The sequence below is a fragment of the Amblyomma maculatum genome, chromosome 4, assembly GCF_055883805.1.
Source record: "Amblyomma maculatum isolate TAMU_Amacu chromosome 4, ASM5588380v1, whole genome shotgun sequence".
Taxonomy (NCBI): domain Eukaryota; kingdom Metazoa; phylum Arthropoda; class Arachnida; order Ixodida; family Ixodidae; genus Amblyomma; species Amblyomma maculatum.
In genome coordinates, this window is record NC_139347.1 from 18,896,961 (window position 1) to 18,911,854 (window position 14,894).

Genomic DNA, 14,894 nt, shown 5'->3' on the forward strand with positions numbered 1-14,894 from the left:
TATTCATTGGCTGCTCTGTGCTGCCGTCCTGCGGATTTTCTTTTTTTTTTTTTGTGTGTGCTTGCTAGCTGGCGGAGTAGGAAGGGAAGGGCTGGGACAAAGAGTCGAAGAGTCGGGCTTTCCAACGATGCCAAAATGGCGGCGCTCTGTGGTGGGCAAGCCAAGCAGTCACGCCGTGAACTTAGCAGCTTTTTCGCGGTTTGGGGCAGATATCTCGACGCTGGCACCGATAAATATATTTATTTAGAGTACTTAGGGTTTGTTTTCTGGTGAAATATTTCTGGACAACATAGAAATAATGTTGTAGATTCCGAAAAGCGCACTTTCGGAAATCGATTTTTTTCTGCTATTTTTGTGATGATTCCCGCTTCCCCCTAAATTCTGCCCCTGATTGCAAGTAAGCACAAGCTCTTTTGCTTTTTGGAAGTCAAAATACAAAAAGAGCCCAAAACCAAGCCAAAATCGTCTCCACAGTCCAGCTCAAGATCTTTTATGACCTAGCTTACCCCAAAGCTTGTACATAACAGAAGGTTCTCGGTTTTTGTTGCATTTCAAACAAGACAAATTTACCAGCTATCGGATTTGCATGCAAGCCTTATTGTACGAACAGAATAAGCTCTGGAAATCGACCTACCCTTTGAAACAATCACAACTCTAGAATTGCATGGTACATCTTGAAAGAGAGCTTAAATAATTTCCTAGCAAGAGCAGTTTGACTGTTTGCCTTGTAGCTAGCAGGGGCACTTTTGTTGACAGTGGGCTTTTTTGCTAACAGCAAGTTAAACACCACAATTACCAAAAAAGTACCAATGAGCTTAGCAATAATAGCAAAATTATTCAAATAAAAGCCCTGAGCATTTACATACATTTTTTACGCGCGAGTGCCAGACCTTTGGTTCAGGCTGGTCAGGCAGTACCAATACAAACCCAAAACTAAAGTATGGACGCACATTAATATCACAGGCAGCCACCTCCAGGCAACAGCCATGTCTGCAAATCAAGAGGGGCAGTTGCCGACGTAGAGACCAGTCAGGCTTCTTCACAATAAAGATCAGCAACACAAGTAGACCAATAAAGCACCTAGCAGAAGAATGTGCCAATGTGCAAAAATGTAAAGGTGGCCAAGAAACTCACTAGCAACTCTCGCCCGCTGAGTGCCACGGGATTCTTGCGCTTGGAGCCCGCTGACTCCCGTGGGATGTTGCACTTGAAAATGTCGAGGCAGAGAAGGCACGTCCAGTCCTCACTGCACATGGCAGAAGGAAAAAAATGGGAGGAGGATGCTTAAGCTTCGCCTCAAGAGTAGACACGATAGTCAAAACCACTTCTTTGCTTGTTGTTAAACAATGTTAATGCATTCATCTTACGCTCTACGGACCAACTCGGCTTCAGTCCTGCCTTTGCGACTTTCGATAGCTCGCCAATGTTCCAGATTGGCTTCCTCTGCACACTTATGGCACCTCGCTTCCGTTTCCAATGTTTGTGCCTCGGCCTCCCACCTTTGCATCAACCATCTGGCCGCCTTATACTGAGCGTTCTTCTCTGTCTTCTTGGCATCTGTACCAGAATTCTGACTGGCCATTGAGCCCCGCCATAACGGCAAGACACACGCTCAAACGGAGCCCCAACACTATTACACACATCAGGTAAATTGTCGAAAGACGTTGCCACACTAGTACCAACCAGCCACAGGTCATCACACGTGTTCAAACTCAGAGACATACACACAACAATATTTATCTACACCACACTCGTTTCATTCCCTAAGAACCAATCGGTCAACCAATCATACTATCAACTACTCCAAATCAATCAATCGACATAAGTCATACACACTTCATACAAGGCATTCATGATTTCTCCGGAATCCTTTTGAAGTAGATGCGCAGTTTGATGAAGATGCACTAGAATGAGGAGGCGCCATCTATTTTGGAAAAGAGGTATCGGGTCTGGAGTCGCCGTGACTACAGCATGATGGGATCACTGAAATGTTTTCGCTGGAATGATTTTGAATAGACCTCAAAAGCTCCCTCTCAAACCGTGGTGCGGCAACAGCTTTCTGGCATGAGCCCAGTGCGCTTTGCATAAAAGAAAAAGAAAGGTGATGAATGCAAGACTTTCCCTAGCCCTTTTTAAATTCTGTGTGCACAAATATGTGCCCCGCTTTTATAAAAGCTGGTTACACCTATCAATAATTTCTCTTTCAGATGAATTTAGCACTAATGCACTTGCTTATACAAAATCTGTACAGATTTGGGAGAGGGGGCAAGCTGCAGCACTTCATGCTTTAACACCTATCGATTGTACCTGTTCAGGTGTGTTCAGATTATTTAAATGAAAAAAAAAAAATATATATATATATATGTTCTTTAAATGCAAATGATGAGCAGCGCCTAGATGACCCCCAACAGATGCATCTCAGAAGTGTAGCAAATCATTTCCAACTGCATGTCAAGTGAGAGAGGGCTGACCTGGGTGTGGCCCCCAAGGAGGGCACGTGGCACTGCAGGTGGTAGACACGGGGGCAGGAGCCACAGCAGAGCAGCTCACCGCCATCATGGCACACCGAACACCAGTCCTCGTTCGGGTCCGTGCTGTCAAGCAATGCAAAGGCATCACCTCCGGTTGAGTCTTACAGGCAGAGCTTGTGTTACGTTTGCACGAAAACAAATGTTAACCAGCTATAAGGAACCCAAACTGGACTTTGCTTTGCGATGCCAGCGTACGGTTTCTGGCGGAGCAGAGGAGAACTACAAAACCTACGTGCAGCCGCGGCTGCGCAGCGCACCGCTGTCTGTGGAGTCTCCGCAGCCCACATGGATGGGAGTGCGTGTCAGGCGCAGTCGCACATGCACGCAGAGCAGAGGTGCACAGGAGGAGAATGAAGAGGAAAAGGAAAAGTCGTGTGCAAGCGCGCGAAGCCGGTGCTCTTCGGGTTTCTTATTTTTGCTTTTTTCGGTTATCCGGCTGACAAAGAGGCTGGTTGGAAACTGTCTTTTATCAGTGCTTTCGAAAGCGAGAAATTATGATTAATTGGTCGCCGTGAACAATATTTTTAAGATGCGTTATCCCATGTTATCACAGTATGCAGAGAAGGATTATGATTCTTGTGACGAGTAAAGGAGCTCGAAAACATGAAGAATCAATGCATAATTCGCCAGGTAGAAAAGCCAAAGATCTGTTGCGTTCCATAGTGCCAGTGTTTGTTGGCAGGCTCAGATATTAAAAAAAGAAAAAAACATGAACGCGAATTCTTTACTCGAAGGCGAGAGGCAAGCGACAGGTATTTAGAGGGACTTGATGCGGCACCTCTTGTGTTGTTAAGGTGGGGGAGAGTAAATAATAATGCGGAAGCCCCACTGTCTCTGTCCATCCTGTTAAGAGAATGAAGGGTCCAGCCTTCTCGCGGAGAACCATTGACAGCATGTACACAGCGACAAGTGCTCTGAGCACTGGCTGGGGAGCTTCCTTTTCTTTTGTGACTGCTTACTTGAAAGGGGCCCATTAAACTCTTTGGGGATATACGTTTTAGGCAACCCCCCCATCAAGGGCAACGAAAATAAACATTGCCACACATAACGACCCATTCGCTTCAGCAGGGTGACAACTACACAGGATGCCACCGGCACCGTGGTGCCTGCTTTCGGCGCGTTTTAGAAGTGTTCCCTACAAAGGCACAAAGCAAGCCGTCTTACCCAAATTTGGTTCATGCCGACAGCGGCCAGGGGAAGTTTGCTGCTGCGGCGCTGTCATTCGAAATAAATGACCTATCTACCTTTAACAATGAGGGGTTTCTAACGACCTGGGTCACAGACGAGAAGCCGAGGCATGCTATTTTTGTGGCACTTCCCGAATACCGAGGAAATGCGAGACGACTTTCGGTGCCGGGAAGACAGTTCTCCAGGGAGACCTTTGTCTTCATAGTTCTACAGCCACTCTCTGCAATCCAGTTCAGTCATCTGCTCGAGCGAGTGCGCTGTGTTTGAACTCCGGAAGCAGAATCGCATGTGAGAATATGACTGACTTAAAAGGGGGCCAACAACTGCCCAGTTACCATTTACTACAAAAGTTTTGCGAAAAAGTGCGCTGTCATATTTCTATTCACGTTCCTTTTCTTTTTGCCCCCTTTGCTGGAATGCAACAGCGGTCAGAATGCAGCTGGAGGAGGAGAGAAAGAACAACACAGACGCATACACACGTGCTGAAATGCCGCGCTGCGCGAAGGTTTTGCCGGGGTCTCCATGGAGGGCGCTAGCACAGAGCGGCACGAGACTTGAGCCTTTGGTCTCAATTTCGGAACACCTTTCAGAACGCCTTTTGTTTTATTTCAAGGGGTGAACACAAGAGGTCTAAACACAGAGCAGCAAGAAGGTCATGAAAGGCTCCATTAATGAGAATAATGATAATAATAATAATATTAATAATAAAAAAAAATTGTGTACACATATGTATACCAACCATCATATGTATACATTTACACATGAATGAACATGCAATTCACTAAAGTTCCGAGTTGATAATAAAATTTTCGTTCTTTAATCACCCACCTCTGAAGGCTGTGCGTCTCTACTATCTTCAGTCCCGACCCAGCGTCAGCAGCGGCACCAGTGCCATTGTGCTGTGACGGTGAGGTGCGCGAGGTAGGAGAGGTGGTACGCGGTGCGACCGAAGAGCTGTTTGAAGAGGCGGGGCCGTTGCCGACCACAGTCGAAGAGGAGGATGAGGAGGCATCTTGTGCGGGCAGGTCGAAGCTCTTGCCACCGATCTTGAGCAGCTCCTCCAGAGTTGAGAGGTCCTCGAAGCAGTCTTGGACGGCTCCCGACGATCCTGCCGATGCCGACGTGGACGAGTTGGCCGCGGTTGGGGTGGATGATGCGGGCATGGTGCGGGAAGAACTGCTGCAGACCGGCTCAGCTATGGAGGAAGGGCTGCAGCTGCTGTCTGCCTGCGGCTGGCCACCCTGAGCACCCTAGAGCAGAAGACGAGAAACGAGGCAAAGCGTTTCTTTCTTATTAATGCTTCATAACAAAACATAATGGCACCACAAAATGGCACTTCTATACATGACACCACAGTAACCCTAGTATACTAAGCATGCTTGTCTTTAAGCCAAGAATTATCACACTGAGTTCTAAAAAACTATTGGGTTCCACGGGTGGCAGAAAGATGCGTTGGTAGGCATTGATACCGTTCACGTGCCACAAAGACAACAATGAAAAAACTGAATCCAATTTATTAAAGGCACGAAATATATTGTTACAGATGGGATGGATTTATTACAGATGATTGGGGAAGAACTTGAGGCAGAACAGGTAGCCAGGTCAACATTCTACGTACTTTATCAGCCGCGTCTTGTAACTACAGTCACTTTCACTTCGTTCACATCAGTCGCTGCACAGCGCATGACAATGTAAGTATGTACTCGAAAGAAATCCATAACAAAAAAAATATAAAAAATATGAGGTTGTCTTTGGGGCTCCCAGAGCATCTAAATCCATGAATTTTTCAACCTCCACTTTCCCTTTATCCACATTATTTTGGGGCTAACGATTACATAATTATTTACAGCAGACTGTTTCACTGCACAGCCAGTCATCATTCACTGCATGCTTTGTTCTGAATGCATATCTGATGTCATGCACTGTTTCTAAGCGCCACATAAGAGCTGTTGGGAATTATCTAAGGCTAAGGTTGAGAAGAGTTGCTCTCAGCATTCAAGACAAAAGCTGCCAAACTGAAACAGAAAATATTGGTCGTCTGATGATTTCTATGCAGTAAGTATTGAGCACAGCTGTGATCTTTTGATAATTCATACAAGTTTATATCATTGCACACCCAGTAGGGAAGAAAGGGTAACACAGCGACTGTGTAAATATGATTTCATGCCTGTAAGTAGAAGCGCTCATCCCGTGCTGCTGCCCACTTCGTCACTGTCTTGTTGCTAAAGTTACCCAGCCCAACCAAGCTATCACACTGATCGATTAATTAGAATCCGAAGAGCGATTGGACAGTGGGGATGGTCAGAAAAGAACAAAAAGGAATGCAATATTTGTCACCACAATGAATAAGAGGAATTTGATGAATGCTTTCTCTGCAGCATCGTGTCCAGCAGTCATCATAAAATTCACTCGCGAAACTTTCACGTATATACAAAACTGGTCACCACTCCATGCACATGTCATCTCTATACTTTTTTTTTCTTTTCTGTTTCAACCCCCACAAGCCTCAACATAACAAAGTCAATAAAATCTACAAGAGATTACTTTCTTAAATTGAAATTCGCAGCATGAATTTATCATCTTGCACGCCTAAAAAACCCTCCAGAACATTTCAAAGACCAATCAGAGGGAAAGCCTTGAACTGTAGCAGAACTGGGCATTATATTCATGATGGGGACAACTCGGATATACATTTTAAAGCGAAAGCCTTTAAGCGCTCACTCGCACTGACCGTCCGTCCATTACATCCAAAGGCTGGAACAGTGCCAGCTGTGACCCTCCCTAGTACCGGTGCACACCCTCCTCACTCCTCAGCGACAGGTGGCGGCGCCAAAGAGCATGCGCAGCTGCGCATAGCGACAGTGATGTCACCTGCACCGGCGGGCGGAGCGAGTACGCGCTGCGTCCTTCGGCAGACGTGTCGTTGCAGTTGAGTGAGTGAGTCGGACGGCTCCCAAGCGCCCCAGTGATTCCGCACCCAGCGGTTGGCATAAGCGCAGGAAGGCGGATTCCCCCAACACCAAACGGCAGAAGATCAATAAATGAATGCATCAACGGCGGCTCCAGGCTTTTGCGACAGCGCAATTCTTCGCCTGGGACGAAAGCACGGAAGGCAGAAAGGAAGTGCCAACAGAGACTGGCCACATCACCAGGTACCAAAGCAAGGGACGTGGAACGCAGATGCACGAAGCGACTGGCCACATCGCCCGGTATGAAAGCCAGAGAATTGGAACACAGGCGGCAACATCAACTGGCCACACCGACGGGTACAAAAGAGAGAGAAGTGGACCAAAAGTGGCAACAGTCGAAGTGGCGTGGCAAAGGCTTTCGCCTAGTGCACTTCAGGCTGTTAAAGTGTCCCCATAGGTTTTTGGTTTCACCATCATCGCCGCCCACCTCTCCCCGATCATGCCGCCGATTCAATGTTACGTTCAGCCGTGGTAGAGAGTACAAAAATAATGCGCCTTAAAAAACAGCAATGCTATTTTTAAATTATTAGGCACACTAATATTTTATCGCGTAAATTAAAGATTTATAATGCTTGTTCATGTTTTATTATAGACATTCTTTTCGATAGACAATTTGTTTGAGGGCCTTCGAAATGCCCGTGTGGCAGCGGTATTAGACATTAAAAACACAGGGGTTATAAAATTTTACAATCTATCCCACATTGTGGCTTGGTGCTTATGAACGATATCTGTTTTAAAAGGGTCAAATACAGGTCATTTGCTTTGCAAGTAATGAGATGCCAACACCTCATTTAATATTTAAACAGCGACGCGCATGCCATTTCTTTTACTGGCATGTTTGGAAATCTCATTAGATCTTTTAGTCGCTTCACTTTTCACTATGATTTCCATGTTCAAATTACGTACGACACCAATTTCGGTAAAATTTAGGTGCCGAATTGCAGAGGTCTGGTGGGCCAAATTTTTAGGAGGTGACCCACCTAAATTTGAGTCACCACTGAATTGGAAACACTCAAATTAGGTGGGCCACTGATTTTGGTCGACTTCGAATGAGATATACTGAGTGCATGTCAGCAAAGGACATGACACATTTTTTGCACACCTTTGTGTGGACACCTTTTTCATCACGATCCTAAAAATGCAAGTGCTGATTAAAGAGCAGTGCTTAGGCTGCTAATTACAGCTGCTACGATTAAGCACGTACATCTACCCGCGTGGCCTTCACGCTTTAGAAAGCAGATTCTGCAGTGCTAGCTACTGACTAGTAGCCCAAATGCGAGGCAGGTAATAATAAGGTAATAATGAGGCAGGTAATAAAGTATTCAACACAGAGCATCATCCATGTTTAATTAAGTATAAAGAAAAGGAGGAACATGAAAAGCAAAATGAAGCACCAGAGTAATGCGCTACAGCGGGAAAATGAGAAAGGTGCATTATCTCGCACACAGCGCTGCTTCTTGTCGGCATGAAGTTTTTTTTGCCCAATATAATGGAAGCCATTGCTTCATCTGCAAGTGATCTCACTTTCCTTGCAGTATCAAGAAAACTGCATAGCCACCCTCAGGCCAGTTAGAATAATTAAATGCACAGCACTGTGGCATTTGACAAGCTTCGCCATAACGAGAAACAATGTGCGCAAGGTCTTCTTGGCTTTAGCCAGTGACAAATAGCGCGAGAGAAGCAAAAACTTGACAAACAGAACAAAAAGCGCGTGCGTAACCATGGGCAACCCCAGAGATAGCCAGAAAGACCATCAGCGCAAAGCGGCGCCTAGCACGCCGAGGTGCGCAGCCAGTGCTCGTCGCGCGGAGCTGGGGATCTGACTAGGTGGCAAGGATGTGGAGAGGAGGTGACGCGGCGGTAAAGTACAAAGTGCGGCGGTACTTTCTTGTCATCCAGGAACTTTAGGTGCTCCTAACGCGCTCCACCAGTATGAGCTTTTCATCTGTCTTCCAGGCGGCGCAACTTCCGCATGCGCTCCAATATGTGATTCGATGCATGTTCCGCTCAACTATTCGTGCTCGGGGCACAATTTTTTCACTGATTCGTTTTGAGGCGGCAACAAAATTTTGCTGCATTACAAGTGCGATAAAACTGACTTCGTTATACCGGGGCTAAAATATGTGGTGTTCAATAGGCACGAAGTTGTGAAAACCAAAATATTTCGTTACATAGAGGATTTCATTGCACTGAAGTTCATTACATCGAGGTTTAACCCCATTTTACAGTTTTGCCCATCTCGCCATAAAGTTAGAAAAGAACGCAACCGTCACACACCTTCTCCTGGCTGGAATCCTTTGAGCTTGATGACTGGTGGAGTAGATTCCCTATAGATCGGTTTGCGAAGTCATTCTGCAACAGACACACATGACCACCATAAAGGTTTCTGCCATGACGACTAACACACTCATATGCACAATATACCAACAACACACAACACATACACAGATTTTGCAGACAAGGAAAAAAGCCTTTCCAGGCATTTCACCCTCAAAAAATGGACCCCCCCCCCCCCCCCCCCCCCCCCCGGCCAAAGGAAAGCTTGCACCCATGAGAAAATAAGTACCTGGTGGCATCGAGGATCGTAGCCCGCTGCTCCTGCATTTAATGCTCAAACCACAAGACTCTGGCTGTAGCGGAAAAAAATTTACAGCACAAGGCAGACTTCAGTCCCCCAAGAATAGATTATATGTCGAAGGGGAATTGAGTTTGGCCCAAAGGCCCTTTTCTAAACACTTCACCCCACGAAAGCGTAGCACCAAGCAAGGGGACATCCTGTACCCATTAAAAACAGGTGGCTACCTCATGGCACTGAGGATCAAACCCGGTACCTCCGAAGGCACGACGTCTGCCCTTACAAGGCCCCTGCTCCTCCTTGTCTTGAAGAACTACACTGCCTTTCCTCAGGCTTAAAATTTCACAGTTGAAAATAGAAAGAAGCCTTATTGCCTCGTCTATTGGAACAAGAAAAGTGAGAATGCCATCAATGAGGTGACATGCTCTGGAATCAAAGGCAACACGGGGTTTCATCATGCTTCATAAAGTTACACTACTCTACCAGTAATGAGACCTGTGGCGGGTATGCAAAATCATCTTGAGTATTCAGTGAATTGAAAAAACATGCCGACATTGTGCTCTGCACTTGCTCTTGCCTGTACAAACACCCTTTTAACACTGAAATGCACCAATGTTATGCCTGGTCATCACTGTCTTTCAAGCAGTAAGTGTCACTTACTGCACTTAGTGGAGGTCAGTGGCACTCCACAGTCCCATGAGCAGCACAGCTTTTACAAATTTTAAATGATGACTCAAGGGGCATTTTCTTTTCTTGAAGTGGAGGGGCATTCTGATGTGTCTCCAGGCCAAATTATCAAAGAACATTTGCCAGCGGGAACCTATTACTGGTTAGTTAGACTATGGTCGACTACAAGCACCAATAAACATTCTGCAAAGATAAAGTGCCGATTAAAACCGACTCTAAGCTGCATAACAGTGACAGCTATACTCTGCTGCGCTTCATGTGCAAAGATAACAATTTCAGTAAAAAAAAGCCATATCGCACACCTATTCTACCCTTTCCTCTACCCCACCCACTCATTCCATTCCTGCTCTTCTATCTCCTACCCTATTGACACTCTTTCACTGTGCAACACTGTGGACCCTAGCAGCAGTAGCAAGTGTCGCAGAATGCCACTCACCAGAGACCTCGACGCGATTCCCGCGGCCGTCTCGGCAGGCGAGGACGTGCTGCGAAGGGTGTTGGACGGCGGACCAGCGTCGCCACTGCACGACGGCAGCTGCTGCTCGCCAGGCGACTTGGGCTCCTCCTTGATGCGCACCACAGACACTGAAGGCGAAGCAGTGCGCGACGAAGAGGAGGAAGATGAGGAAGGCCCCGCCCCAACCGGGGTGATGGTGATGGCACTGTTCCTGCCAGACAAATCAGACGCATCCCCGATGGCTCCTAGAAGGGCTCTGATGGGCCATGATGGTGATGGGAAGGGGAAGATGGTTCACAGGTGGGAAGAGGAAGCAAATGCCCAAGAGCCCACTCTCAGGTTGACCTTGCCCGCGAAAACAAAAAGCCTGCATGCCAAAGCAGCGGTGGAGGTGGCAGGAGGACGTTACATGGCCGTGTGGGGCTCCCTCCTGCCACTGCTTTAGCAGCCGCATGTGCCAAAACACACAGGCTGCCAGTACTCAGACCAAAGTAAAGTGTGCACATGTTACACCCAACCACCTGCATGATATGCAGCTTCATGCAAGAAAAGGTTAAAAAGGCAGAGACATTTACTGTCAGCAATGTTAGCATTGATAAGCCTAAGAAAAAGCTTGCTACCCAAACTTGGCAAACAGCAGGAAAACAGCATGGCTTCCTAAAATAAGTAATGAAGCTGAAACAAAGAGACTCATCCATAATAATGCTCCAAAGGGTTGTAGTATTTGTTAGCTCATGCTCAATGCCACTGAGACATGGCTTTCTCAGTTTCTTTGTAATGCGAGATTTGCCGAGACTTGTCTCATCTGATCGCAGCAATGCACAACTGCTTCCACATTGTTTTGGAATGTTACAGTTGCCTTTGGTTTCTTATCTCAAAATTTCCTTGCCAGCGTTACTCTGAGTGCAGATGGGAGTCGCAGGCATACTCTTACTCAATGACCACTGAGTTGCTATTGCTGACAATTTATTCAGTTCTTTCTAGGCGCAAGTCACCCCAAAGAGGAGCGCCTTCCAATGCCTTTTTCCTCGTCTATCGCCTAAAATACTATCACTATGTGACAATATCACCTTGACGAATTGCTTCAGCTCCCCTGCTATAAAAACAGCATCTTAGAAACCAGTTATCTTCTGGGAATAATACAAACTCTAGTGGCACGCTTCATTCCTGATGAAAGTGGAGACAAAAACAAGTAATCATTGTCGACTGCTTCTTCCTCTTACACCTTACCAGAATACAAGAAAGGTTTCTCCTAGGCGCTGTTTAGCTTAATAAATAATGCTGACATTTGATCCATTTTATTAACCTTGCTTTTAAATGAAACCTAATAACGAAGAAGGTATATGAAACAGCAACCATTAGGGTGGCTTCCCAATTGTCCGTAGTAGTTACATTCCAGATGCTACATCTACAAAGAAAATTGCTGTCCCTTACTTAAAAGGATCAATAACAACGAAGAGAGTGTCTCTTATGACTTCATGCATGCATGTCTAGCTTCCCCACACAAGTTTTCTCTGTTTTGGAACTGTGGCTCAAAATCAAAGCAAGGTCAGATGTATTTACACCTAAAAAAGGAGCCCTAAAATCAGAATCTTATCCCATGGACTGTTAGTGAGTACTTCTGAAACTGGCTCATGGATTGAAAATATTCTGCTTGTGCGCGATTTTGCGTGATGATTGTTCCAGCTGCTTTTATATCAACCTTGAAAGAGAAATAAATAAAAATGCAATCATATAAATGCCATAATGAATGACAATATAGTAAGAAATATTACTACCTCCCCTTCCAACCTGAGCACTTCATTGGGATGCCACCCCCTTACACTGTCAGGAAAAAATAAAGTAGACATTCATACAAGCCGTTCGCTCTTAGCTGCTGCACCAAATAAGAAAAAAAAAAAGTAGTTCCCATTTTCTTGTTCATGTACTTGAACACGGTATTTGATTTGCACCAGGCTAACGAGACCCTAATGGGTATGCATTGTTGCCAAACAAATACCACCTCCAGTGCTAAATAAGCACTGCCTTCTTTTCATTTTTTTTTATGCTTTCCAGAGAAGCACGCACTTCAACTGCTTACACAGCAGCCTAATGAGAAGACTTGCTGGCCCTCCTAGTTTGTGTCTTCGGGGACACAAGCTACGGGCGCAATGTGGGCCAGATAGAAGCTTACCGCTCGAGCACGCTGGTCTCGGGTAGACGTGGTGAACCGGAACCAGAGTTTGAGGTGCTGGCCACAATGTGTGACGGCAGTCGGTTCATGGAGGGCGGTGTGCCATCTCGAGAGCTAGATGACGCCCGACGCATTTGCTGCTGTTGCTGCTGCTGCTGTTGAAAGGCAGCCGCTCGGGCGGCTGTGGCGTCCAGCATGATGACCTTTGGAGCGGGCTGTGGTATGATCTGCACCCCTGGTGCCAGTGGTGGTGGCCTGGGCAGGCCACTCGTGGGCATCGGTCTGCACCAAGAAAATCGGCAAGGTGAGCCAAAGGTTGCAGCCAAAACCTCGCACAGCAGCTGCAACCCTGAAAGTCCTAAACATCCCTAAGCCCCTAACGTAACTGCTAGTAGCTGTTACAAATAAAATCAAGCATGAAGATGCTTGCTGCTTATGCAGGTGAACCAATGTGTGATGAGGAAACACCCGGAACACACATGCCGCGCACAAAACAGATGTATCCACACAGGACTCTAGCCTGAGCGAAATCACATGCACTGTCCATATGACTGTACTTGTAAACTGGAGCCAAAAGTGCTGAACACAATCGGATAATTCAAGTCTGAATCACTAAAATATAGATGATATGCGATACTGGCCTAGCTGAACGTATAACGAAACACATTGTTACTATTAGGTCCCCTAATTTTCAGTGGTGGAAAGTTTAAAAATGCACAAATACAGCACAAGATAGCCCATAATATCCTCGTCAGACCCAAGCAAAGGTTGGGATTGCTGGAGCTAATTCAAATACATTTCTCTAGCCCAGGCGATCCCATAAATGCACGCAAGAAATTTTTCAGCCACAGGTTAAACAGTTCTTCTCATGTGGGTTTTCTCCATAGTCCCGCCACAGGCCTCTGTGCATTCAGAAAAATTAGAGACATTTTGTGATGCATTTTTTAGCTAAATACTCACACAGCTGAATTCATGCAAGGATCAAGAGCACAACTAATCTCATTACAAAGCACGAGAAACTTTAGAAACCACTGGGAGCAGAAATTTGATTCAGACAGAGCAACCAGGTTGCATTGCTCAACAAAGCTTTTATATTTATTGATTCAGTTCGGGGAGGATCATGTTTGTTGGGATTACAACCTGAGATCGGTGAAGCCCTTGCTAAGTTCTAGTTCGGGGCATTCCAAATTAGTGAAAATGGGATGATCAACACATGCTTGCTCAATGCGTTGATGAAGTCTTGCTACCAGGGAATGGGCAACCGTTCTGAACGGCAATTGACAAGAATTGCAAAGGCTGGTTATCGGGATTTCGTGAATAATGAGGCCTGTTCTCGGGCAACCATTTTGAACGGCAATTGACAAGCATTGCAAAGGCTGGTTATCAAGATTCCGTGATTAATGAGGCCTGTTCTCGTCTACTGAAGAGCCTAAACAGAACGGTCAGGCAGAAGTCCCAGCATGGGTGAAAAGAAGAGGAAAGTTGTGGTAGTATCTTATGTGCATAAAATTTCACATGGCCTCAAGAATGTTGGCAAGAAATATGGTGTTGATGTTGCATTGACCGCCCCGCTCAAGATGAACAGGATCTGCCCTGCTATTCAAAGGGAACGAGAATCTACAATGCAGGAATGTGGTGTTAAAGGGCCACTGTCCAGGGAAGACCCTTTTAAGAGCCCAGTGTTTCGATCAGGTACCGGAGATAGTCTGTGCGAAATGCTAGTGACACGCGTGCCGCAAAGCATCGAAAATACAATTCAAAGCTCTCTCTTGCTCTCCTTTGGGAAGCCAGCTTCCCAGTTTCCTGCGCTGGCCCGACGGGCCCCAGTAATGACGTACGTACCGCGAACGACGTCCATTGGTCCGTCTCGCTGACTGACGGGAGAAGGATGGGTGTCTACCGCTCGCAGCGCGTTTTTCCCTCGCCACAGCCAGACTGAATCCAGCGGCGCGCGCTCCCTTGACCGTTTATTTTTTCGCGCTCGCGGAGAGCCACGCCCACCTCCCGCCAAACACGGAGGAGGAAGGGGAATTTGTATTGCGGAGGCTAGGCGACCTCGGGCAGGAGAGTGAAAAACCTTTGCGAGGGAACAAAAGGAGAGAGGCATGACAGAATCGGGTGATTGCGGTGGCTCAACTGCGTTATTAGTTACTCTTTTCAAAAACATTTTGCGGCCTTGCGTTCTAGGGGCGAAGTCTCACAGTCACCGGAGAAGAAAATATTTTCGACCGGAGGGTGGACAGTGGGCCTTTAAACATAGAGACCCATTTGTCAGCTGCAAGACTGGTGTTGTGTACAGGTTTCCGCTTTTTTG

At 46.4% G+C, this 14,894-nt stretch overlaps 1 protein-coding gene across 5 annotated transcripts in view; it reads right to left on the reverse strand.

Annotated features, from left to right (window-relative positions):
• bon (tripartite motif-containing protein bonus) overlaps positions 1-14,894 on the reverse strand; it is a 160,639-nt gene that overhangs the window by 34,547 nt on the left and 111,198 nt on the right. For 4 of the 5 annotated variants that reach the window (XM_084600843.1, XM_084600841.1, XM_084600846.1 and 1 more), the window contains 6 exons: positions 12,581-12,862; positions 10,387-10,663; positions 8,966-9,040; positions 4,548-4,969; positions 2,472-2,594; positions 1,135-1,246 (listed from right to left, as the gene is read on the reverse strand). In XM_084600843.1, coding sequence (XP_084456969.1) covers positions 1,135-1,246; positions 2,472-2,594; positions 4,548-4,969; positions 8,966-9,040; positions 10,387-10,663; positions 12,581-12,862 — 1,291 coding nt within the window. The remainder of the gene's footprint in view (positions 1-1,134; positions 1,247-2,471; positions 2,595-4,547; positions 4,970-8,965; positions 9,041-10,386; positions 10,664-12,580; positions 12,863-14,894) is intronic. The other variant, XM_084600842.1, reaches the window with a different exon arrangement.